This window comes from Oxyura jamaicensis, chromosome 4 (genome assembly GCF_011077185.1).
Source record: "Oxyura jamaicensis isolate SHBP4307 breed ruddy duck chromosome 4, BPBGC_Ojam_1.0, whole genome shotgun sequence".
Lineage (NCBI taxonomy): Eukaryota > Metazoa > Chordata > Aves > Anseriformes > Anatidae > Oxyura > Oxyura jamaicensis.
This window is the reverse complement of record NC_048896.1, coordinates 26,763,738-26,791,671: the sequence shown is the minus strand read 5'-3', so window position 1 is coordinate 26,791,671 and position 27,934 is coordinate 26,763,738. Positions and strand designations below refer to the sequence as shown.

Below are 27,934 nucleotides of genomic sequence, written 5' to 3'. Positions count from 1 at the left end.
CACAGGTAATGTGGTATCTCTTATGATCATGTCCCCTTCCATACACACGAAAACATTTTCCACTTGAATTTACAAACACTGTAGAATTAGGAAATGATAAAGCTTTCGCTTTGCTTGTTGCCTAAGGCATTGGTACTACTTCTGGTAGTATTTCTTTTTCCCTGAAGTGAGCATTTTGTTTTCTTCTTTGGCATTATGAATTCTTCTGTAGGTAATTTGTTCATAGAGTACCCTGCTACTCCTTGTCATAACTCATATAAGTAAATGCAGTATGTTATTTATCTCTAAATATTTTATTCATAACTTTACTCAGCACAAGTCTAAGAAAACAGAAGGGGGTCAGGTTCCAAAATGCAGAGGTGATACTAGGGACCCAATTTTCATCCATGAGCTGTACAAGTTGCAGTGCTTAGCAGTCTCCCCACTTATGGCTAAAATAGTTCTAAATTCAGGTCATTTCTTTTCAACGTATTCATTTTAATAGATTTAAAGCTCTGTGTAACAATTATCAATTTGCCATTTTCATGGCAACATAAACCGGTCTATAAAAGGAGCTAATCCCCTTGTCAACTGTACTAATTGTCTCTCAAGACAAATTAATCGTGTGAGAAGCAACTACTTTGGTATCTTTTTCTTTCAGTGAGGATTTACTGTGTTGTTGCATCTAACCACTAATTGCATTATAAAAAAACGTAAGCGGTAAAACGTGTTGTATTCACCATATGTAACAACTGAAACGAACAAAAATGCCATTAACACGAAAAAAAAAAGAGGAACTGTCGTCTCCCTTGATGCTAACGCAGACATACAGCTCACCCAACAACGCTCCTTTAGCCAGGAGGACGGGAGACAGACAATTGCAAAGAAACTCCTCATCTGTTACTCAGTCAAAATTTCCCCCCAAGATCCTGAGATCTGATCACTTTGTTGCAAGCTCCTCGGTAACAAATCGTAAGGCAGAACCGTTTCCTAGTGTCGCTTTGACAGCTTACAACCGGGAGAAAAAAAAAAAAAAAAGAAATAAATAATACTAAAATTCAAGCCCTTCTCCCTTTAAAAGGAGGGCACAGAGCTCTGCCTCCCCTGTGCATTATCTGGTGCTCCTGCCGCACGCAGCTCTCACGAGTGACCCCTATAAAGTTGCAGGACCTAAGGGAAGCGGCCGCCCGTGGGCTCCGGCGTGGGGAGGGGGGGCTAGGCGGGGGGGCAGGCTTATCGCTGCCCAGATGCCGGTGTCCTACACAAAGCTCCAGCCGGCCGGGCTGCCCAAATCCCGTTCCCACGTCCCCTTGCCCAGAAACCCACCGCTGGCACGGGCGGACATGTTTATAAAGCCACCCCCGAGGACAGCGGGAAGCTGCAGGCCCTGCACGGGGACAACCCCCCCCCCCTCCAAAAAAAAGGGGGGGAGGGGCCTGGCGGGACCCTGTCCCCGGGAGCCCCTTCCCCAGGGCAGCGCTGTGCCCGCTCCTCGCTTTCCTGCGCCGCCTGCGTGCGGTGCCTGCAGATGGGCGAGCGGCCGGGGGGGGCAGCGCCCTCCTTCCTCTCCTCGCCGCCCCCCGGCCGGGCGGAGCAGTGCTGGGGTGGTGTGTGGGGGGGGGGGTTCCCGCTGCGGGAACCAAACCCCGCTCGGCACAATCAGGGGGGGACGGACACAGGCTCGCGGATCACGGCTGCGGGGGGAAGCCCGGCATAGCGCCGTGCATAGCAATCACCGGTGGGGGGGGGGCGGGAGGGGGTACGGCCGGCAGCCGCCCTCCCTGCACCCGCCGCGGGGGGAGCCGGGCTGAAAGGGGGGAGAGGGGCGGCTGGAGGAGCCCCCCCCCCCCCCCACCCCCCGGGGGGGACCCCCCCCCCTCCCCCCCCCCCCCCGGCGGCGGGGGGGGGGGGGGGGGGGGGGGAAGAGGACGCCCGAGAACCCTGTGGGAAGCGATTGCGAGAGGGGAACGAACAAGAACCGGCAAAGACAGCGAGGGGATAAAAGAGAGGGGGGGGGGGGGGGGTTGAGGGGAGAGGGGAAGCCTGCCAGAAGAGAAGGTTGCGAAAGGAGAGCTGGAAAAGTGTCCAGCGGCACGGGCAGACGCAGCACCCCCTTACCGATGTGAATGATCGAATCTGCAATCGCCGCTCTCCAGCTCCGAGTCCAACAGACGGACACCACCAGGATGAGGGAGAAAACTTCCATCTCCGGCGGAGGTCCAGGCTTTGCAACGACAGCTCTCTTCGCCGAGCGGTGCCACCGCGGTGGATGGCGCGGCGCGGGCAGCCCGAGAGTTTGAGGTGCCGGAGGGGCGAGTAAATCCCGCTGGCTGGCGCACGGCTGCGGCTGGGCGAGGGAGCGAGCCCGCGGCTCCTCGGCGAGACCCCGCGTCACTTCGGGGGGCTCCTGGGCAGCGCCAGAGTTGCTGGGAGCTCCGGCAGCAAATCCATCCAGCCCGGGAGCCGCGGCGGGCAGCAGACGCCTCTGCTGGTCAGACAATCCCCATCCTTCCGCCGGGTCCAGGGATCCGCTCGGTCCCGGCTGCTGCACGGCAACTTCCAACCCACCCCACGCACACACACACACACACACGCAGGCACAAGCACACGCAGACACGCGCACACACGAACCCCCTTGGCCGGAGAAGCCCCAGGAGCCCGCTGCAATGGGCTCGCCTTCAGTGAGCGAGGAGGAGCGGGGAGCCGGGCGGGCAGGCAGCCCCGGCTCCAGCAGCCGGATTCTAGCAGGAAAAGCCTCCCCGGAGGCCAAAAAACAAAGTGAACTTCAAGGTAATGCGGATAGTAATGCAGAGATTTCCCCCCACCCTCGGCTTAAAAATCGCTTCCCACAACTGGAAGAAGAAAAAAAATAAATAAGAAAAAAATATATATATCAAGAAATAAATCTGCAAATCAAGCCCAGCGTGCAGTCTCTGTCGCGCAAGGTGGTGGTTGGACAGGGCAGGAGAGAGCGAAGGAGTGCCCAGAGCAAGGCAGAGGAAAGCAGATGATGGTCTGCAGGTTGCTTTTGGAGCTCGCTTTGCTAGTGGGATGCAGAGAGAGCTGGCAGCTCCAGCACCAGCCAGCACGTTGCCTAGAAATGGATCACCTAGGAGAAGGAGAGAGAGCGAGAGATAAGTGCTATCAGCCAGAGAGGGAGAAACAGAGAGAGCGAGCGAGTGAGAGCGCTTCTCTCTAATAACCACCTCCTCCCCCTATCTGCAATACAAGGGAGAAACAAAATAGAGTCCTCATCTCCCCTGAAATCTTCAGCTGGGACTGGGGAAGAGACATAGGCAGGAGTGCACGCAGCCTAAAAATATGTTAGGGGGAGGGGAGGGGGAAAAAAAATCTTTTTTGAAGTGTTATGCTTAGCTTTAAAAAAAAAAAAAAAAAAAAAAAAAAAAAAAAAACATTTATTTAACCTTGTAACTCCACCACAGGTATTGAGTTCAAAGCTAGATGGGCACTTTTGCTTCTCAGTCTTTGACAACTGAGTCAGGGACACTGCTTGAAGGGGAAAAAAAAAAAAAAAGAAAAAAAAAAAGAATAAAAGAAAGCAAAAAAAAAAAAATCAGGGACACCTGGCCTCAAGGGGAAAATGAAGACCTAAAAATCTATTAATATGATTTTAATTATCTGCGTTCTTGATGGAATTCTCCTATTTTTTTAAAAAAAAACAATGAATGTACTTTTTTTTTTTTAGATAGTGGAGAAATTTCTATTAGAAAACATGTAGAGCACACTTTTCATGCTCAGGGTTCTATTGAATACATTAACCAATTAATCCTTAAACTTCTGCTGTTGTTAAGTACATTATCCCCATTACACAGAGAATTGCACAGCATTTTATGTTCTTATGAATTAGTCCAAATCCCCACTTTATGTCTTATTACACTTTCTTCTGACTTTGTTATATCTAGTTATACTAGAAACAAGATGCAGAAGTCAAAGAATTGGTGCAAGACACACACACACAAATATTTGCTCTAAACTCATACCAGCCATTGATAAGACTTGATAGTCTTTGTGGAAGTGTAAGCAGAGGTAGGTCATCTCTCTAAACAACCCTTTCTAAAGGCATTTCCTAAAATATATGACTTAGATTAACTTAATCATATCTGACTAGTATATTTCTTTTCATAAAACTGAACTATGACTCTTTTCAGTCATGGGACTTAATAAGCACACTTGTATACCTACAAAATTTAAGGATTTAGCTCAAGAGGAAGAAGTAAGATTTTTAAGGTAAGGCAAACTAAATCAGTGTAAGGAGAAAGATAACTGATTAAAAAAACAAACAAACAAACAAAAAACACCAGTTATTTCTACTTTGCTTAGGTCCACATTGGCAGGTGAATATTTCCCTCGAAATGGTAACACTGAAAAGGCTTCAAGCTACATCCAAAGCAGAAGTCAGGCATCATCTTTGCGCTGGCTAGAATGGACTTTGTCTCTTCTAAAAGCTGTAACAAATCACAACTAAAATTAACTTCAAGAGACAGAAGAAAGGAGTACAAAAAGAGAATAAAAGATGATGAACAAAAGTCTCACAAACGATGTCCTTCACATGCTCCATTTGTTGGTATCCTCTACACAACACTCATAGATCTGTTATCGATAACAGATCTAACTGTAAAAAGGGTGCTTTTTTCTATAAACGACTGTTTATGCACAGTATCACTAAGTGTAATGGCCATTAATTTTACAAGTAATAAACTCTGAATCATCTGAGAAACTTTGGGAGCTGCTTGAGTCATTATTACTTCTCCACAAAAGAATAGAGTTCACAAGAAATGTTAATTTGCTTCTTTGTGGGGGGGGGGCATGTCGGAGCAGTACTCTTTAATAATGTACAATGCACAGTAGGCAGAGTAGGAAATAATGAAAATCTTTGGAAAGTTATATATATATATATATAAATCCTCAGTTTAGATAATACTAAGAATTTTGAAGCCTTATCCAGAAACCAGCTATCCTTTCAGACTATTTAAAGCATCCACTAAGTGTGCTATGAATTGGCCACACTAAATGGAAATTTTCACTTAAGTCTGTGGAAATACTTACCGGGACAGAAGGCACAGCTAAGAGTTTGTAGCTCACAAATACCCTCTAACTAATAAAAATGTTTTTTGAGAGTAGTTCTAGATACAAATTCAAGTAATAAAGAGCACTGCCTGAAAATCTGAAAGGAAAGAGACTGAAGTGAAGCTAAAGTTTAAATATAAAGTAAACTCACTTTAAATAATGAACACATTATTGACTTAATATGCATCCTCCACAGAGATAAAATCATTTGTACTTCCTCCCTTTCATTCTCTTCAATTCTTATTCATTAAAAACACAAATTGGTGTCATCTGTATAAAGAGTCTGAAAAATCTTATGCTCCATAATTACTTCAAGGTATCAAAGAAGAATGTAGAAAAAGGATAATGGTCTCTTCTAATCAATATATGCTAAGCATTTACAGAAAGTTGAAGTTAGGGAAAAAATCCAGAACAGAACTTACTGATCCTGTGGAAATATTCTAAAAAGGAGTCTATTAATCAGACCTGGGCCAACGCAGGCCTCTAATAGGTCATGAGCACATTTCTTGGGACTTCAGCGTATGCTGCCCTAGGCACTTCAGAAACTTAAATCCTACAGTTTTTAGCCATGCTGCTCTTTCTTTGCCAAAATTACCCTCCCAAAACATCTTCAGTTGTGTTAGTATCACTTCAGTTCCACTGTTAGTGTCTGTGGGAGAAGCACCACTGCAGACTAATCTTTTTTTTTTTTTTTTTTTTTTAACAACAGGGAGTAGTCTTCTTCTTTCTAGTAGTCCAACTACAATGGGGTTAGTGGCTGATGTTTCTGCTAATCGTCTATTGCAGTGTTACATGCAATTGCAACCCATAGAGAAGCAGCAAAGGAAAGATATTCTTTTAAAACCGATACAGCAGGAAAACAAATGTGTCCATTTAATATTTATTTCCTCTCACCCACACATAACATTCTGCTCCTTACTCTGCTTGGGACCTGAGCTTCTATCAGAGGAGGAAAGACAGATAAACACAGAAGTTTTATATGCCTTTCACCTACCTAAAGCTTTAATTTGGAAAATGCTATTCCCCTTTTCCTGACTGGTTGGCCAAAATCATATCCTAGGTCAGCTTAACCAACCTTTGTGTGTTATCTATGGGATGTTATTTAATTCCAACTCCTAGGAGCTCCTTCAGATATCGAAGAAAATAGCACAGCAATAAAACAGTCCCACTTACAGCCTGCTGTATTGGGAGTTACTCAGAACAGTTACAATGGCAGTTCGAAATTGCATAGCAAGTGTTTAACATTACCTGACATGAGCATTAAACATACATTTTGCACATGGAATTATTTTATATTCAAGTGTCTTACTTGAACTGACAAATAGTTTAGATGAAAACAGATTAACTCCATGTTAGTTCACTGGTCCATTTGCACTAACAAACTCTTCATGAAGACCCATGAGTTTTTTCATAGAAAAAACCAGCATGAACCCATCCCACTATTCTATGTTGTATGTAGTGAGAAACAGAGGTAGGAGAAATTCCTTCCTTACCATACTGAGCCATCACCTCCTATCTTGATGTTTAGTATCCAATTAACCTTCTCAGCTTACATCTAGTTAATGGTCACACAGGTATCCTTAAAAAAAAAAAAAAAAAAAAGAAAGAAAGAAAGAAAGAAAGAAAAAAGGGCAGCATTAAACTCCATGACCTTCTGTGGCAGTGAATTCCAGCAGTGCCAACACGTTATGAAAAATAACATTTCTTTTACTTGGTTCTAATTTACTCCCCTCTCTTTCATAAGACAATTCAATATTATTGCACTAAGGGGTGGGATTTGAAAGAATGGATCATCTGTTACAGGAGAGAATCATCAATTACAAATACATAACATTCACACCCAAATTGTTATTGATGAAACTTGAACATGGGAGAAATGCCAGGAAGGCCCACCTACTATTATTAAGATGGTTTCTATTTCTGGATTCTTAAAGTCATTTGTTATCATTCTCTACTGCAGCTTCCTCTTATTCTTCAAGTCTCTGTGGGTCATTTTTTAATGAGTGCTCCTGACAAGGAAATTAACAGTAATTTTTTGAATCTCCGTATTTCTTTGATGGCTGTACCGAAGAAGTGGCATTTTTTCTCTCTTCAGACAATGTTTGGAAGTTTCGAGTTGTCACCAAATAGTAACATTACAGTTTAAATGAAGGAGCCTGCAATATCCTCATTACTTCAACTCTTGAAAGATGATGTGCAGATTCTGCAATCAGATCATCACAGGCAATTCCTTACAGAGAGCCATTTCAGTGTGTACTGACCTGGGTACAGAATCTTCCTCTAAGGGTGCCATTCCTGGATCATATCCTAATTTACATGATATGGAGCCAAAATATATATATATATATAATTAATATTAATTTAGTTCGTGTTACTTATGATTATTACAATGTAGGTTCTGAAAAGATCTGCCTAACCATAACACTCAGTCTACTCAAGGCTAGCCAGACATTTAATGATAGTAAAACAACCAACCACAGGTCCCCACTCCCTAATTTATATAGGAAAACACTTTCCATTTGATAATGCTATTTAAATCTAAACAATACTGAGTTTCTCACATTTTAAAAACAAAAATTTACAAATATACCTCACCTTGTAATGCTATATTAAAAAAAAAAAAAAAAAAAAAAAAAAAAAAAGGCATCCTCAAACTGTTGATATAAAGCAATTGGCTGACAGACCTTTCACCAAACTGTATGCCGCAAGCAGAAGTTCCTCTGCTGTCGAGCTAGCACCCAGGCTCTCAGAGAAAGATGCTAGCTCTGAGAGGTTACTGTAGTTGATGTGTCTACTTAGTCTTTGCTTAACCTGGCGTAGCTTCAAACAAGAAGTCACCTGGGAGGGTTTTGGTTAAAAGGACATTTAACCAAATGACGACCAAATAACCTTTACATGAAAGCTGCAGTCTACTGCCAACTTTAAGGTTGTTCTCTTTATTATAGCAGACGTTCAGGTTAATAGGACCACTTGAATTTTAAGTAGTGGCTCAGGCATTGACTCCATCTGTCCCGTCATACCTTGTGTGAAACATGCACTTTTGGGCCTCTGTTAACGCTTCTGGATAATGGGCTTAATCTTTGCTAATAGAATAGTTTGAGGACTAAATTAATTTTTTTTTTTTTTTTTTTTTTTGTCAAACAAAGCATTATGTACATTTTCCTTCATTCTGTTTCAAACCTTTAACGTGTGAACATGTGTGTATCTGCAGGAGTATGTGTGTATATTTGTGTACGTGTACCTGCATATGGAGATTGATTAGACAAAGTAATTTAATTTGGTCATATACAAACAAACAAAACATTAAATAATTACTGCATTTCAATAGACAGTGAATGTGGTGGCCTTAAATACCTTATCACAGAAGAACAAATGCCAAATCAGAAACAAGAGTTTTTTAACTGGGCAAAAATAAATCCCCAAATTTTGTGCAGTACACGGCAAAGGTTTCAAAGCCTTTTGCTTTTTTTCAGCTACATTGTTATTGAGTTTAGTTGAGAGCTTGTGTCTTATCCTTTAGCCTCACTGCACAAAACTCAGAAAATGGTTATGAAGTAAAGTCAACCCTTAGAGCAACCAGTGTTATCAGAGTGAATTAGCAGGGACTGCTGCTGAGGTAGATTTATTTTGCTTCCCTTTAAACTCATGTTATAGATCTCTGTTGCTTGAGCCATCCTTTTATGCTCATGCTCCTTTCTTAAAAATTGTTGTGTAGAGGGAGGTGGCAGAGCCTCATAGTGGTAAGATCTCTTGGGCATGATCTAAACAGAAAACTAAACAAAGGGAAAAAAAAAGAAGAAAAATAAAAAAAAAATAAACCTGAGAAAACAAAACAGAAGTGGATTTGGTGTTGAGTGCTTGGTTTCATTGGCACCAGAGAGAATACCATGTTCTGAGACACTTACATATGTAACATTTTCCTTCTTAATCTAAGTTAGAAGAAAGCCAGAGAATAATTTCTCCCTTCTCTTGGTTCATCTGCAAAGTGTAGAGTAAGCATTAAGCCTACCAAGCCAAATTTTTCTAATGCCAAATCTTTCTGTGTCCCTCTAAACAGCCAGCTAGTCCCTCTCCTTCATCTCTGAAAACTTCCTCTCAGCAGGTGCATAGGGAAGGAGTCATTTAAGCAAAAGCTCAGTGAAGCCTGAGAGCTTTGGTAAGGTGTGAATGTCAAATGCAGAGGCAGCACTCAGCAACTGGTGAAAGAAACGTGCATGTTGTCTATCTGATGACCATTCATCTCCCTCTTAGGTTCTTCTCCTGGTGCCTGTTATTGCCTTGCCTCTTTGTAGCCACCAGTCCAGACTACAATAAAACAAGAGTGAGGGCTGATTATGTTCTGTGGAGAAGCCTACAAACCAAATATACTACTCAACAGGGAAGGTGTGCACAAGGAGAAGTCAGGAAAGATAATTCTCAACTAACTTTGAGAATATGATGTGTTACAGTGGAAAGGCTGTAGAAAAACTCTGAAAGAAAGACAGCAGACATGCTGAAGGCACAGTTCATATCTGAGTAGCCTCTTAGTGTATGCAGCTGAAGGAATCAAACTAATTTGGATAGTACATGGAGTGAAAGAACCAACCAAGAACAAACCATTTTACTGATCTCATTCTAATTCTTCAGCGCTGCTGAGAAGAGAGGGGGAGTTTCAACTGTGACAGTGTAAAAGAAAGGCCAGTCAGAAGTCATCACTGAACCAGAAATGCCACATGCTGTCTGTTTGTTTCATATCATGCAAGAGCCAGAATCAGCTTAGTCTTTGCTACTGCTAGCAATGGAAGAGAGTCAGAAAAGCTCAGTATTGGAAAACAGAATTGTTGTTGCCCTGTGAGCCCGTGGTTCAAGCACAGGAACACCCCGCACATTTAATTCTTTCACCTACTTGGAAAAGGTAGCAGGAAGTCTGTTAATTTTGATGTTTTAACAAAAATATGACTCATAATTATTTATGAAAGACAAATAGCGCAGGCATTGATGATTTTTTAACGCTAGTTAAGTTGACACCTGCAAAGCTGTACCTATTTTTCTATTCCATCTTTATTTAGTAGTAATTGCTACTGTTATATTGGGGCTTCTAACAAGACTGAGATTTAATTGGTGCAGAGCACAAAATACATAGCAAAATAGTTCTCACCACAAATCCAGTAAACTCTGATTACACAAGAAAAATGAGTCAGACAGGGAAAGAAAGAAGCCAAGTGTATTCCCAAGGTGATATGTCATAAAATTGGATTTCCCTATTTCTGTCAGAGGAAACTCTCCACCATCTTTCATGGTGCATAAGAACACCATCTGATCTCTTTTGAGCAGAGGCAGTAATACGACAAAACTCTTACCTGTGAACTTGCACATGTTTTTAGCATAAGAATCCCCAAAACATTTGATAAGATGTTGTAACACAAGACTTGAACTATAGCTCATACTATCTCTGCACAGTTTTTAGTAATATTCTCAGAACAAAACAAGTCTCATGTTTCACCTAAGATCTGTTGTCCAATACAATTATTGGTGAAAGGTTTTTCCAACAAAAAATAAGTTATCTGGACCAAATCAAGAGCCAAGAAGATAAAGATAACTGCTAAATGAGAGAACTGTATAAATCACTACTGTTTATGTGAAAAGTAATATATTTCTTTATGCCAGGAAATGCTAGTTGGTCATTACATGGTTCGATATTAGTAAGTCTTATAGTCTCTGAAATAATTTGTATGTCTATTTATGGGAGAAACATCTCCAAATCTAACAGTCTTTAACTATTCTTTATGATGCACGTTTCTACAATGTTATTTTCAGTTATAAATCAAGACAGCTGAAATAACCTATTTGAAATTTCTTGCTTTGATGCATTAAACATAATTTCCTTCTCTCAGAGTTTTCATCATAACAAACAGCATCATTATAGTTGGCATTTACCTTATTCCACAGTATTTCTGTCATAAATTAAGAAAGAGCCATTAGATCTGATGACAGGGCAAGAAAGAAAGTACCTCACTTACCTGATAAATTATTTGTGGTGATTTTTAAGATAATTCAATTTTGTCCTTACAGTACCTAAACTTAAAATAAACAACCCATTTATTCTCAGTTGGCCCTGGCTTCTTGAAGTACTTTTCACATAATATTTACCCTATATAACCATCCCGATAGGACTGGAAAGGCCACACAACTCTGAAATGCAACTGTTTCATAGAAAGCCAGTCAGAAAGACTACTTTTCAAAGAGACTCTTGAAAACATAAGATTCAAATAAAACCTTATTGGATGGAAAAAGGAAACACAAACAAAGCCAAATTATCTTGCTATTATGACCTACTTTTCCGTGAAGCCTACTTCATTTGTTTCAAATTACTAACAAGTGAATTTTGAAGAGAAAAAAGTATTCTCTATTTCAACTCTGTTAAACATTTGCTTCACATTAGCAAAGTCATGCTGATAAATTGAAAGTATTCCTATTAGCATGACTCTAAAATGTGTTTTGGATGACTAGAGATATTGAATGTTCCTGCATAATCCACATCACAGATAAGTAAAAAACCGACACCATCTATTTATGTTACAAGCTTTCCAACCATTACTCATCTCCATGTTCTTTAATATCTTTGCAGTTTTCCTCTTTAATGTTTATTTTGTCTTTTTTCATCAACAGTCACTGAAAATAAGTGAATGGTCATAATACATCTAGGTGATCAGTGAAGTATATGATATTTCTGAGCACCCACCCGCTCGCTGAAATGCTGAGAACCATTTCACCACCAGGGTCAATGTCAAAGTGCTCCACTCTGTTATTCTTTGCCTTTCAAGTTTGTAAGCTATTCTGAAAAGTCAAGTGATAGCTACAATTAAGCCCTTTTAAGCATTACTTGCACTGGATGCTTTTTACATCACAGCTATTAAGAGCATAACCACTCACACACAAGGTTACTCCGTAAAGCCTCATTTCAGGAAAAGAAGATATGTTTAATACAAATAATAAAAATAAGATGTTTAATAAACAGAAATATTTCTCATTTTACAATATAACAACATAATTTGAATACTTAGCAAGATATATGAAAGAAAAACGAGCATTTCAAGCACCTCAAAAAAAAACCACCCTCTAAGTACTTTATTAAGCAGTTCTACAAGTAGTGAAATACAGCAAACGCATATATATTATTCCTGTAGATAAGCAACTATGTGTTTTAGAATGCACAAATCTAAATGGATTTCTATGGAGATGAGCCTCTGATTTCAAAAGCTGTAAATCATTTATCTTGAGTACCTGTGGCTCTGACCAGGCCCTTCAGTTGGCTATGAACAAAGATATTCAGGTTCAGTAAGTTCTCTTTCTTGGAAGGTCTGCTGTAAATACCGCGTTATTATTTCCCACTTTTACTCTCTTACACACATACAAACATGGTGATGCATTTAAGCAACTACATAGTCTTGGTCCCTGAATATAGATTACTCTTCAAGTTATTGCAAAAAAGTTATTGCTTTAGGACCAAAGCATGGCTGGTAGTGGACATCAGACTGTGGACCTAGACTTGTCCGAGTTAATCGATGAGCTGCAGTTCCAGATTTTAAACTGGAAAGCCAGAAATCACCTCAGGTGTTTAAAACTGTGAACATATCCAGAACATATCCATATCTTGTATTAACATCAAGACTTAACTGACTCCCTTTCAAATCAGCTAAATCTCAACTAAAACAGAAAGTTGATCTTTGATTTTGAGAGTTTCAGTGAGATCAGAGGCTTTCCCCATAAACCGAAACCTGAACACACAAATAAAACTCTGAAGAGGTGGAGTTTAATGACATGAGATTTCTCTATCAGTTTTCTGGCATAAAGATCTCAGGATAGTTTCCCTCTGCATTATTTATTTCATTTTATTTTACTGTTGTTCCTACCAAAAAGAAGCATAAAAAAATATTACTCCATAGGATCTGCCATGCCTTCTTTTTGGATGTCAACATTAAATGAAATATATATATATATATATATAAATACTTTTGCAGATGGAAGAACGTAGGCAACTTTAATAAATATTTTGTCAGAGTGATTCTTCTACCTCCAACTTTGGGTGAAACTTCCAGGGATAGTACTCTGTAGAAGGAAAACTGGTTTCAAACTCACTGCAAATCAACAGCAAGCAGCTGCTCATTCATAAAAGAAAGCAACATTGCAAGATGCTGTCAAACTTGGGCTTGAACTAATATATGGTCATTAAAAAGGTTACACAGGTGGAGGAACGCAGAATCCAGAAGGCAAAAGTGAATTCAGAAATCAATTAATAGACTAAACAGTTTAGGCTAATTAGCTCTGTCTTCTATCAAGCTGTGTATGAAATTAGAATTATTTTAGTATAATAAATCAAACTTTTAGTAGCATGAAGTAATAAAATAATTTTGGGGTCTACTCAGAGGAGCAGAAATAAAGAAATCACCCCCTATTTGCTAGAAAGCTTCCTTTTTTGAAAAAAAAAAAAAAAAAAAGGAAGGGAAGGGAAGAAAAAGAAGCCTCTAGGGCTTATCATAAAAGAGTCCAGAGGCAGCAAAACTGCTTTCATATATGGTAGTACAATGCTCTTCCAGCTTTTTATTTTTTTATTTTTTTACTAGGGGAAGAAAAGCACTACTGCCACCACCACCACCAAAAGCAAATCCCATCATCCTTCTTCTGGATGACAAGTGTCTGGATGACAAGTGTCATCCAGACCCCTGTATAAAACTACACAGGCATGCCTAAAAGGGCTGAAGCAGGTAGGGACTCTTAGAAATCCTACAGAAAATAGTACTAAACCAGCTGCTTAAATTTTGAATCCTAATCTCAGTTTCCTGTGGTATTAGAAAATACATTGAAACTCATCCAAGAGCAGTGTACTTTTGAATAGGTGGTTGGAGTTTTGCCATCAATTTAATTTAAAAAAAAAAAAAAAAAAAAAAAAAAAAAAGGAAAAGCAAAACCTGCAAGTTGAAACCAAAATTTTGAACAATACGTTTCTCTCCAAAAACCAACAAAACAGAATCAAGCCACACAAAGAAAAAAAAAAGGAAAAAAAAAAAAGGAAAAAAAAAAGCATTATAATCGCCACAAATTAAGCTCTTAGACAAAAGAGTAGCTGGAACATGTAACTCTATACATCAGGTGAGTCCCATAATTATTAAGCTATAAATACAATCTGTTTGAACAGAGCTCAGAGCTTTCAGGTCATGATTCCTTGGCCAGAATGGAAACTTTTACCTCCCTAGATAATCAAATCGCTGGCAGGACAGAGGCTCTGTACACACCTAGGTCTCACTGGACTAGAGCCCAACATGGAGAGGGTGAAAATGCAGTGCAAGATGCTCAGAAGTACTCATAGATACAGTAATTTATACATTGCACCTGAGCTTCTCCTGACAGAGCTGTCCCACTTTCTATAAATAATTCTCTAGCTAAGGAAGATTGACTCTGTGCTTAGGCTGTTCTGCATATGATTTAATTTGGACCTTCTACTTCCACACTGAATGGCCCTGTGGAAGTAGTGGTTATTCTGAGATGCCATTCTTTTTCCTTTTTTTTTTTTTTTTTTTTCCCCCCCCATCTTACTTCCTTCTTTTTTGGTTGAGGATGCACTTGGTAAGATTTAAGATTAATTACAGGAAGGACACTGATTTTAAAGTTTTGAAAACATCTGTGAAATCTATGCGTATTACAAATAGCTACACTTTTTATTTTTTATTTTTTTAAGTATTACATTGAAGTTTCCATAGCAGAGTGAGCTAGTGACATCGAAATTGTCTTGGGTTTTAAAAAAAAATCTTGGGTTTTAAAAGTGCTGAGGGACATAACACAAAAGACAAAGATATGCACCTGTCCCTGTTGAGTAAAAATAAAAATAAGTCAGTAGAAGTGAACGAGCCCATCCCTAACTTGGCGCATCTACAGCGGGTCATAACTATTCAAAGGAAAGCCAACATTGATCCTACAGACTTCTTCCTGAACTAATACTAAAGTCACTAGCTTTTGTTTCAATTCCTTTTAGTATGTCTAGAGGAGGGACAAGAAAGCTTTGCTGGAGGGAAATTGTCAATGAGACACAGAAACAGGGTCAGTATTTAACAACAGGTAACACTCCCTATTGCTCTTCCCTGTTTGCACAGTCTCAACCCCTTGTTAGAAGTCAGCCTGAAAAAATCTTTATAGAGGAAAAAAAAAAAAAAATAGTGTCAAGGCCAAAGCTAATACTGTGCTATTGGAGGAAAAAAACAAACAAACAACAACAAAGAAACCTTTAAAATAATAGGTAAAGTGCTAACAACACTCATTGGTCATTAGGCAACTCTGAGTAGTTTGATTTTTAACCAAAGTAATTTTTTGCATATGCATCCTCATGCAACAGAACCTTCCCACACACATTTTTAAAACATGCATCTAGCCTTAAATAAGGGGGAAAAAACATCTCATCTAGTTAGGGACATTTACAATACACCTTAACCTATCACACAGGAAACCTTTCTCTCTCTCTCTCCAGTTTTCAGAGAACCACTCTGCTTGATGATTTCTGGTGAGCAGTTCTAGTCCACATTGTCTCGGAGTCCATGATATATACTGTATGTGACAATTACCTATGCCAAATAAGTGTCTGTGCTATTTTTAACAGTGCCTGCTCAGCACAGTAAACTTTTTTTTTTTTTTTTTTTTAATCATAACAGTACATAGCAGACAATACAGTGATGTAAAAGACAAAGTAACTTATTTCACTGGGGTTTGTCTGTGAGATTAGGAAACTTCAAATAAATTCACATGCCTCCAGATAATTTGCTTTCAAAGTATGTCACGTTTCATCATTTGATTCTGGAACAGAGTTAAAAAGGAGGCAAAGAAGTGTCCACAGTTGATAGGCAAATATCTGCACGTATTTCACAGAATCATAGAAGAGTTTGGATTGGAAGGGACCTTAAAAATAATATAATTCCAACTGCAACTGCCATGGGCAGGGACACCTCCCACCAGACCAGGTTACCCAAAGCCTCATCCAAACACTTCCAGGGATGGGGCATCCAGAGTTTCTCTGGGAAACATGATACAGTGCCTCACCACCCTCTGAGTCAAGAATTTCTTCCTGATGTTCAATCTACATCTATGCTCTTTCAGTTTACAGCAATTACTTCTTGCCCTATCACTACACTCCCTGATAAAGGGTCCCTCTTCAGCTTTCTTGGAGACCCCCTTTGGTACTGGAAGGCCGCTGTAAGGTCTTCCTGCAGCCATCTCTTCTCCAGGCTGAACAACCCCCATTCCCTCAGCATTCACAGGAGAGGTGCTCTGGCCCTTTGATCATCTTTGTGGCCCTCCTCTGGACATGTTCTAATATTCCTGTGTCCTTCTTGTGCTGGGGTCCCCAGAGCTGAACAAAGTACTCTCAGAGTTATTCAGAGTTACCTCCAAATCGATATCAAGGCACATTTTGAATTTAAATTTATACGGATAATGATACTGCACTTTTGAGACTAGAGCTGTTTCTATAAAAAGGAAACTGTTCTCCAATGTACAAAGCAATTCAAGTTTAGACTACTAGCACTCAACCCTAGAGAAGTTCTGAAGTTAAGGTAATGTTACCTGCACAGTTACTGTACGAAGTTGATATTATACAAGCAGAATTTGTTACTGGCTTTGAAATTAACTGTGGTGCTTCTCTTCAGGTTGAAGTAGCTTTCAGTTCTTGCTTAAAGTACTGTTAATAGTAGTTTTGTTTGTATGCTTGATGCCTTGAAATTTCGATGACAAAATCTTGCACTGTGTGGCTAGGAAACTGGAAAAAGTTTATTTCCTTTATTATAGTGGAAGGTCTGCAAGTACCTTGAAAGACCCAACTTATTTCGAGATTCCTCCAAAACCTCCCAAAGAATCTAAAAGAAAAATACATGCTTATATCATTTGGAGCTGAAGAAGCTACCAAAAATGCAGAAGAGTAAAGTTGCAGCCTCTGATAGCAGCAAAGTGTTCTCTTTTTTATAACTACTGGGGGGTGGGGGGGAGCATGCCTATCTTACACACCCCAGACATACTAAAGGAAAAGTAAAGAGTCTTCTTCTATAACATGAAGTTGAGAGCATTAACATTACACAAATCAATAAATGTTTTTAGTTATATGTATATGTTTCATCAATCAAATGAATTTTCTTCAAAATCTAGTTTGCTTTAACAGTATGAAAAATGTCTTAATCTGATCTCCCATGCAAGGAAAGATTAAAATTTTATTTTTAACCTTTGAATTCCTAGAAACATTTAGGTTTTTATTTGAGCTGCAAAATTACACTACCCCTCTTTACAGTGTCAACCATTTTGGTTAGTCAGAAAGAGAATGATAGTAGTAAAAAAATCCAGGACTTGGTCTTTGTATTCTGGAGAGGCGTATGGCGTATATTGAAAGGCAGTGAGATAGTCCTGGCATATTTCACTTTTCTAAAAGAAATGTCTCAAGTTAGCTGTTCTTCTGTATCAGTAGAGTAAATGATCATGGTTATAGTAAATGAACAACATAATTCAAACAGCAAATAGACCAAGTATGACTTCTACTCCTGGTCTCTTTTTCTCAACCTCGGAATTTTCCTGAAGGCTTTCCCTCTCATTAGATTAAAATTTGCTGAGTTCATCCTATACTTGCTTCAGTGCTTATATTTGTAATTTTGGCTGAAACACAAATATACTCTAGGTCAACAGCAAATGAGCATCAAAAATAAAGATGGAGCATAGGTCCAAAAATGTTTGAGATCGTTTTTAAGAGAGAGTTCACAGAATCATACAGATTCAAATGGACCTCTGGAGTCCATCGAGTCCAATCCCCCTGCTAAAAGCATGTTCCCTATGGTAGGTTGAGATAGGAAAAAGAAAAAGCTAATTTGATGAAAATGGTCAAAAATATTACTTTTAAACTCATTTGTTCTGTATCAATTTATGTTTCTTTCAGATTTAAAGATGCAACATACCTATTGATCATGCATTCTTATACATAAAATCTGATAAATGAGAGAGATATATATTTTTAAATATATTCTTTAGATTTGTCTCTTGTGTCTGGCAAGGCTACTTTGATCACCAAGAAAAGTTACAGTTAGGTACGTCAATTATAAGGAACCATATTTTGCTAATGTAATACATTGCTGACATTCTAACAACTTAGAGATATCAGACCGCACATCATTTGTTCACTATCAGACAATGTTTTCTTTCAACTGAAGTATTCTTTCACTGACAATGGTCAATTTGCAGTGTGCCTTGACCACATAAGTTTTCTTTAGTTATCACATAATGTATTTTTACTTTCTATTATTTTAAACACATGCTTGAAAACTTGCTCCTTCACTTGGGTGTATGTGTAGACTTTGAACTTTCTCTAAATATTAATGTCATGCCTAATTGAAACTTCTTAAGTATGCCACAGTCAGTTAAGATTTTTAATACCTTCCCCATAAAGTAATTTCCTCTTTAAATGCATCATTCTTGCGGAGATTTGGAAAATGCCTGCTGTGGTTTTTTTTTAGGCAAATCTGAATGATCTGAAGTGTTAACATGCAGAGTCGCTTATTGTAGTTTAATGGTGTTTGCTGGAATAACTAAGAGTTGTGAAACTCTTTCTGGGGAAGCAGAGCAGAATTTTGCTTCAAAAAGACATCACTTCTTTGGATATCCTAGGCTTCTATGAGAAGTTTTCATTCCATTTAGCCTAGAGAAAAGGAGGCTCGGGGAGACTGCATCTCTCTAACTACCTCAAAGGAGGTTGTGGCAGGGAGGGGGACAGTCTCTTCTCCCAAGCAAGAAGCGACAGGACAAGAGTGAATGGCCTCAAGCTGTCAACCTCAGGGGAGGTTTAGATTAGATATTAGGAAAAAGTTCTTCACTGATAGGGTTGTGGTTGTGGTATTGGACCAGGTTGCCTAGGGAAGTTGCTGAGTTTCCATCCATGTAGGTAATTGAAAGACATGTAGATGTCGTGCTAGGGACACGGTTTAGTGGTAGACTTGGCAGTGCTAAGTTAATGGTTGGAACTGATGATCTTAAAGATCTTTTCCAACCTAAATGATCCTCTGATTCTATGATCTTCACTTTCTTCCCCTGCTCCAGTGTGAGGTCTCTCCCACAGATGCAGTCATTCTCAAACTGATCCTACATTTGTTCTCACAGACTGCAGTTTAAGAACTGCAGTTCTTAACTGCTCCACTATATGCTCCTCCAGGATTGGACTATTCTAGCACAGGATCTCCATGAGCAGCTCCCACCAGACCTCCTCCTCCATCGTGGGCTCCTCTCCAGGGGCTGCAGCTCTGTCCCAGTGCCAGTTTCTTCATGAGCTTTCCATGTGCTGCAACCTCCTTCAGGTTACCTCCACCTGCTCCACATGGGCTCCTCTATGGGCTGCTGTGTCCTTCTATGGTACCCCTCTGGCTGCACCTCTTATCTGATATGGGGCAACTTCTGACTCTTCTCACAGAGCAGACCCCCAGTACCAAATCCTTCCCCTGTAAGGCCAATATAATTGGCCCTTCTTTTTATGTAGTCCTGTCAAACTTGTAATGTTTATCCACTATTCTTTTAGATAACGATGACTGTTCATTTTAAACAGCTTTGTGCTTTCACAGCCAGTTCTGAATACACACATGCTCAAGAAACATTTCTTTAATGCTTTCAAAATTGTATGAGAATAAGAACAGTGTTTCTGGCATATCTGAAGATGTATCTTCTATCACCTGGGGCAAAATGTACTTGTGGACTGAGCATGTGAAATTGAATTTCCACCTTGGTTTTGCTTTATTGTGTAAAAGATTTTGAAGGGGCTACTTGGAGATGCATTACACAAATGTTTTGTTTTGGTCATTCTTAGATTAACTGGGAATAGAACTCGGAAAGACCTACTAAAACTGCTCATTCTGAGCTCAAATAACATATGATCAACTCAATGAGCTCATTTGTATATCATGCAGTATCACTGTTATTGAAGCAGTGAAATCATATCACTCAATCAGCATGTGAAATAACAGTATAAAACCTGATAAATCAGGACATTTTTAGCACATTATATAAATAACAATATAAAAGGAAAACTAGGTATATAAATATAAAAGAAAACTATATAGTGAGAGATCTCCCTGTCCTTACCTGAAGGACATGAACCTTTATTTTTCTCCCCCATTACATTTTCTCCCCCTGCTCTTTTGAGAAGTGAAAGTGACAGACTACTAGAATATAAAAGAAAACTAGGTAGGCTGGTTTCTAACCACTATCTTCTCTTAACTGTGGCCATAAGCAAATATCCATTCTCTCTAAACGGTGTAAGAAACAAAAATAAAAGTATTACAAAAAAAAAAAAAAAAAAAAAAAAAAAGAAAAGATTTTCACACAATTGTCTCTGAACTTTGAAAGATCTGTTCCAGCAAAGTCTCTGCCTTTCCTTGTAACTAGTCTGTTCAAAAATAAAATTTGAAATGAAGGAGTGTTGCAGTTTTCTCAACTTTTATATAATAGCGATATATTCTTTTTATTTTGCATTCCATGATGTAAAACAGTGAATTTATAATTATTTTCCATCTAGAGATATTAAGTTAGTCAAAGTCTAATATACAAACATTTCACAGTTATTCATTATTTGGCCATGCACTGATAGTTTTTGTTTTATTTTGTTTGCTTTTGTCATCTTTTTTCTCATGAAATTCACTGATTTCTCCCATTTGCCTCCATCTACTGTCAAATTTTTGTTATCTATTGATAGAGCAAGATTAAGCACTTTTGATTGTTCAGTATGTCACATTTCAGATTGCCATGACACCAGGATAAAACTCTGAACTGTACATTCTCTTCTCACATAAACCTGCAAATTGACAACTATTCTGATCAGGTACACTTTTCTTACTCTATTTTTTACTTCCACCCATCGCATGACAAAGATGTCAAAGAAAACATTTTAGAAGTTTAAGAACAGATACATGCAAATTCTACATATTTTTCTTCTGTAAAACGTCAGTATTCACGTTATTTTTTCACTGAAATATGAAGAGCTTTTCTCCTTCCCCACACTGCGTATGTATACACTATTGAACTTAAAGTGCAAACAGTGACCACCGCTGCAGTTCAAGTTAACTTCTCAAGGGATCATTACCCATAGTTGATGGTTGTGGAAATGATATAACCCCTATACGGTTACATTCCTTATTAACCAGTACAGATTCAAATCAAGTTAGAATGTGATCAAGATATTTTCAGCACTCTATATTTATTTCCCATTTGTGTGTGTGTGAATCCCCACTACTGTGAAAACATAGAGCTTCACAGAAAAAAAAAAAAAAAAAAGAGAGAAAGAAGTAGATGCTGATATCCAATCTAAAGCTCCCCTGGTGCAACTTGAGGCCATTTTCTTGCATTCTATAACTTATCACCTTAAGAAAGAGATTGACACCCACCTTGCTACAACCTCCTTTCAGTAACTGTAGGGAGCAATAAGGTCTCCTGTCAGCCTCCTTTTCTCAAGACCAAGTAGTCCCAGCTCCCTCAATCACTCCTTATAGCTCTTGTTTTCTCATCCCTTCACCAGCTTCATTGCTCTTTTCTGAATGTGTTCTAGCAAGTCAGTATCTTTCTTGTAATGAGGGACCCAAAACTGAACTTGAGGCATGGTCTCACAAGTGCTGATTACAGAGGGACAATCATTTCCTCAGTCATGCTGGCTATGCTATTTCTGATACAGGCCAGGATGGCATTGGTCTTTTTGGCCACCTGGGCACACTGTCAGCTCATGTTCAGTCAACCAGCACCCCCAGATCTTTGCATGTACAAGATACTCCCATGTATAAGAGTCATAATGGAGAAAGCACTATTCTGAAATAGTGACCAGAAGATCATATGGTCTTAGATTCAACATCCCTTCAAGAGCAATTAAGTCCAAAAAATCTGCTGGAGTTCATATTCAAAACTACATAAAAATTAAAGAAGTTGATAAAAAGAAGCTAAAAGGAATACATATGAGGAGCTTAAGTATCTGTATGTAAAATCTTATAGATGCTACTAAAACTACTAAAAATGCCATTTCTGAAGTATAGCACCAGTAGATATCACCATTTAGGTCAAGTAAAAGCTGTGAGAAATAAGAAAGCATTCTTCCAACAGCTGAAGATGTATCTCATTGAAGAAAGTAGAAAGGATCATGAATTCTATGAATCAGTGACAGATGATATAATCAACAGACCAACAGCCACATTTGAGCTATCTGAATCAAAACTGGTACTAGATTCTTCTTCTAGCAAAATCAAGAACCAACCAGAAAAAGTCAAGTCATTCCAGGGCAACTGAAAAGCTTAGAATAAAGGGAGACCTCAGAGAAAACATGGCCATAGTAGTAAATGAAAATGAATTCTATGAATCAGGGTTTTTTTTGTCCTTTTTTTTTTTTTTTTTTTTTTGGAAAGAAAGATCACAGAATCTGAAAGTGAAGTGGCTGTGGAAATGTACAATAGTATAAATAAGCATAATAAATTATAATAACCCAGACTAAATAGTATTCATCCAAAACCTTTATAAAACTCAAGGATGAAACAGCAAAAATACTAATATAGAAGATACTACTATATCCAGCTCTGGATGTAGACTGGAGAGTGTAATATAATTTTCTGTGCCTTTTTGAAGTTTTAATATTTATTAGCTAGAATTCAAAGGATTAAAGCCTGAAAACTTACTGTCTGAACTATGTAAATGAACAGAGACAAGGGAATGAACCATTGGACATTCTGAATAAATATATACTTGGAAAAGGATATCATATGGCTTAGGTAAATAAGTATGAAATATATATGAAAAAGAGTGTACAAATATGTATAAAGATTTTATTTATATAAATATTGAAGTTATATATATATACACAAAAGTATAGGTATAAAATGGATAAAACATTCTTCAATAAGTACTAATAGAATTAATAATTAAAGTTTAAGAGTGAATAAATAGAAAGTCATTAGACAGAAGTTAAAGACTATGTTGTGGTTCTCATATTTACCTGTCTGGAGAACAAACCTTAACAGGTCTGGAGAGTAAACACTTCAAGAGAGCAGAGGGTCACCAAAACGGTCAGGGACGTAGACAATTCAGAACATACCCAAGCACTACAGAACTCTCTAAGGAGGCTGTGAATGACCTGTACAGTGGAAGAAGGCTCAGTGCAGGTTGGCCAGGGGATGTGCCTATGAAGCTCAGGGAATAATGAAGGGTGTAACTGTCCACAGCTGTTGCAAAGTAGCTCACAATAGGGGCCTGTTGGGTGGTCTTTCTTTTAGATTAACGGCTATCAACCATTAAATGGATCAACTGGTGGTGTAAATATTTCTCCCTGAGTTCAATAAAAGAGTGTGAATGTCTCCCTGAGCTAGCCAAACCAGCACAACTGAAGTGAGTACATGATTCATCCCAACAGAATAAAAAACCAGCAAAGTGATTTTGCTAGTAAAAGCCAGCAGCAGATTTGAGCTGGCTTCAACTGACATATTCCTTTCCCATGACTGGGACATACAGCATTATGCTGGTAAAGCATACAAAGACAGCTGATGGGAATAATATTTATACTGTAATCTAACTTTAATTTTCATTTGTTATATTACGTTTGTATAGTGATTTCAGTACATTGCTGTTTCACTTTTCTAAATCAAAATCTTATATAACTTCAAGTATCTTTATTAAATACATTTAATATTCAACATTACAACATCCACATGTGGAATATTTAGAAGAAGCTGGTCAGGGAGTATTGGGCTCTGACATTAATTGGTGTTATTGCTGAGGATGAGTATTATTAATTGTATCGATAACATTAAAAAAATACCAAAAATTCTGATTTAAGGGTATCGTCACCAATAAGAGCCTAGTAGAGACAACTCATGCTGATTGGGAATGGTAGTGATAAGATCAGCTGCAGATGCAACCACTACAATTAAAGAAGTTGTAAATCATTCTGACTAGTACAAAAGACTGCAAAAAATGCTAGCAAATAATAATAAAAAGTGTGAATTTGAAAAGTTGAAAGGTTCTAAGAAGTTGAAAAAAGACAAGGGAAAAATAGGCTTGTGCTCGCTGTTAGGAAGTTGCTTGCAAGCAGCAGTGTCTATCTGGAAGGGATTAAGCATGACTAAAGGGAAGAAACTTAGAGGAAGGTGAAAAAGGGAAGCAAATCATGTGGTCAGGCTACTTGGAGATACCTGTCAAACAGCCCTATGCCTGTATGCCCCTTGAAGGAGGAAGACAAATCTGGGGAAGCTGTGGCCATACTTGCATTCAACTGACTTCCATGTTCAGGAGTTCCTGGGTGCTTTCCCTACGCTTGGGTAGGGAGGAGGTGGACAGACATCCTGACATCCCAATATTAAGCAGTCATGACTTAAGAGGTAAAGGTAAGGTATCTTTATCCTGGAAAGGATAAATAATTGGCTTATAATTAAGAAACTGAGGGTGGAAGTAAAAGTCAATTTTCACAATGATAGATGGTTAGCAGCAGAATATGGCAGGGTTCTGTATTTATGTTAGCGTACTTGACTTATTTGTAAGTGACCTGAAAAAGCATTTGAGCAGGAAGATGATAAAGGCTGCTGATGATGCAAAGCTATTCAAGGTAATAAGGATGAGGGCAAACTGACAAATTGCAGAAAAATGACTTAGAAGGATGTAGTAGGTTTACGTGGCAAGGTAGCAGGAGATTGCAAGGGTGGCCTCTGTGAGAAGAATGCAGAAGCTGCCCCATGTTAGATAAGGGCCAGTTTCTGCAGGCTCCAAAGGGACCTGCCACTGCCCAGAGCCAGGCCAATAAGTGATGTTGTTTGTGCCTCTGTGAGAGCAGATTTAAGAGAGGGAGGAAAAATAAAAATAATAATAAAAAAAAAAAACTGCGGCACAACAGCAGCTGGGAGAGTGAGGAGTGAGAAACATCCCTGCAGACACCACAGTCAGTGTAGCAGGAGGTGCTCCAGGCAGGCAGCAGCAGTTCCCCTGCGGCGTGTGGAGAGGCCCCTGGTGGAGCAGGCTGTCCCCCTGCAACCCATGGGTCCCACACGGAGCAGATCTCCACGCTGCAGCCCGTGGAGGAGCCCCCGGGGGAGCAGGTGGATGTGGCCTGGAGGAGGCTGCAGCCCATGGAGAGCCCCCACAGGAGAAGGCCCCGAGCCAGAGCTGCAGCCCGTGGAGAGGAGCCCACGCAGGAGCAGGGGGCTGGGGGGAGCTGCCGCCCGTGGGGGACCCGTGCTAGAGCAGTTTGCTCCTGGGGGATGGACCCCGTGGCACGGAGCCATGTGGGAACAGTTCTTGAAGAGCTGCTGCCTGTGGGCAGCCCCCATAGGATCAGTTTGGGAAGGACGGAATCCTGTGGGACGGACCCCGTGTGGAGCAGGGGCAGAGAGTTAACTATGAAGGAGCAGCAGAGGAGTAGCGCTATAGACTGTTTGCAACCCCCATTCTCCCATTTTCCTGCGCTGCTTGGGGTGGATGGAGGGAAATTTTTTCCTTTTTTTTTTTTTTTTTTTTTTCAACCCTTTATTTCTCTATTCTCTAGCTTGCTAGTAGTAGGCAATAACTCTTACTATCTCCCTACTCTGAGTCTGTTTTGGCTGTCATGATAATTGTTGAGTGAACTCCCTTTCCTTATCTCAGCCCCTGAGCCCTTTGCATTGTATTTTCTCCCCCTTTCCCTTTGAGGAGGGGGAGCAAGAGTGGTTATGGTGGAGCTCGGCTGCCCACCTGAGTAAAATCACCCACAGAGGATGACCACCACTAAGCACTCATAGAATTATAGAATGTTTTGGGTTGGAAGGGACCTTAAAGATCATCTAATTCCTAAGTGGAACCTTCCACTAGACAGGGTTGCTCAAAGCCCCATGCAGCCTGGCCTTGAACACTTCTAGGGATGGGGCACCCACAACTTATCTGGGCAACCAGTAAATACAATAGAACAGCAGATGAAATTTAGCGTAGATACATTGAATATGTCACCAGATTAAAAAACAACTAAAGAAAAAATCCTTCCCAGTTTCATAGATAAAAAGGCAGGCTCTTGAGTGACTACTATTTTTTTCCTGGAATGAAAAATTAAATGTTTAGAGTTCTCAGCAAAGAAATGAGACAGAAATAAATCACTATTTAATTGTAGAAATACATAGCTCACCTACATCTTACTATTGTGTCCATCTTTGTCTTCTCATCTCCAAAGGAACATATTAGAATTGAAGAACAGTAAGATAACAGGAATGACAGAGAGGTGCTGAGCTTCTATTTTTCCTCTCCCTACCACAGTTGGTTTGATATTTTACGTTAATATGGTACAGTATTCTGAGTAACTGTGTAAAGAATTTTAATAGCCTTGTATTAAAGATTTTTTTAAAATAATATTTTATTAGAAAGCAATTACCTATACCTTATCTCAAGTTTCCTGTTTGCTTCAACATTAATTGGATGAATGGCACTGTTATTCAGGCACATACAATACCACCTACCCTTTGGTGGATCTCAGCCCTTTAACTTGCATATGTAGGTAAATGAGAATCTTTCTTTTTGCTACAGGAGGCTGCAGTTCACTTTATTGGAGAGGTATTTCACGTGGAAGTAGCTACCTACTCAACACTACACTGTGTCACACCCTGCCTTCCACTAGAATAAAAACAGCAACAAAATAATGAAGAAACACACCACACACATAACCAAACAGACACAAAGAAAAAGAGGAAGAATAAAATACAGTATGCAAATCTGCTTCATTTGAAGGCAACTCAGATATTCTACATAGTCAGTGATTAAAGTGAAAAGCTACCTTCTGCAGAACTTCTGTAGCAGGAATATTTCTCACAAGGGAATGAAATAAAAATAAAGTCTCAATGCCATGGGGTCTTATCAGTCAAAATAGTGCAAAGATTATTTCACAGATTTGCACAGTAGAATAAATAGTCACTTGAGGAAAAGACTGTTTGCTATGACTGACATAATTGTGTAATCAGGATTCCAGTGGAATGAAGTAAAAACACATCTAAACTGTGGGAATCTACTACCGAGTTGAGAGTTTTTTTCCCACTTGTGTAGTAAAATAATTACCTAAGTGAAGATCTTTCTTTAAGGATGAGACTGAGGTTCTCTACAAATGAGCTTGCAAGTGAGTAATGGCCAAAACAAAATGACTTCAAAAGGTCAGGAAGAATCCTGTCTCCCATGTAAATGCTAAAAGCTTGAAATGAAGAGAGCCAAAACTAACATGGACTCTTTATACATGTCTATGTAGAGAAGATTGACTAAGTGCTCCTCTAACCTGCAAAAGAGAGGAGACAGCAGCTCCGCTATAGCACAGGGAAAATTTATTACTGTTGCATTCTGTGGCCAGATTGTTGGCAGATGTTATCAATTTAAATCTTTTCCAAGAAAAATTCTTCCCAATGATTTCTCTCACTTGGTATCATATGGAGGTGATGATTTGTGGTGTTATTTGAATAAACAATAGCTCTGTGTTTATTTAAGTTGCAGAGCACCCAGAAAACTTGGAACATCTAACTAAAGGATTATTCATGTTTTTAAGAAAATTCAGTATATAAAAAGCCTGTATTGTTAACTGCTGCAACGTCACACAGGAAATAATTCTACCTTCCAAATCAAAATCTGCATTTCCATCTGGACTCTCTTCAAGTTTCTGAATACGCCTGCTGCAGAAATTCCAGTATACGTGTATTCCATAGGACTTGCTTCTCTTAAAGGATTTTTTCCATACCACGTAACTTAAAGTTAGAACAGCAAGTGTCAGACCCACTCAGATCAATTCTGTTTTAAGACTACAACACACTGAGTTCAGTGAGATTTGTGAATAATCATCAATTTGCAGAATCAGGTCTTTAAATATGAT

The 27,934-nt window shown here is 39.2% G+C and overlaps 1 protein-coding gene across 1 annotated transcript in view; it reads right to left on the bottom strand.

The window, feature by feature from the left end:
• The window catches only part of GRID2 (glutamate ionotropic receptor delta type subunit 2), a 783,779-nt gene that overhangs the window by 709,393 nt on the left and 46,452 nt on the right, over positions 1-27,934 (bottom strand). Inside the window, exons 2-3 of the mRNA XM_035325267.1 lie at positions 6,561-6,646; positions 2,098-3,088 (exon numbers count right to left, since the gene is read on the bottom strand). Of these exons, the coding sequence (XP_035181158.1) occupies positions 2,098-2,185 (88 nt within the window). The 5' untranslated portion in view covers positions 2,186-3,088; positions 6,561-6,646. The remainder of the gene's footprint in view (positions 1-2,097; positions 3,089-6,560; positions 6,647-27,934) is intronic.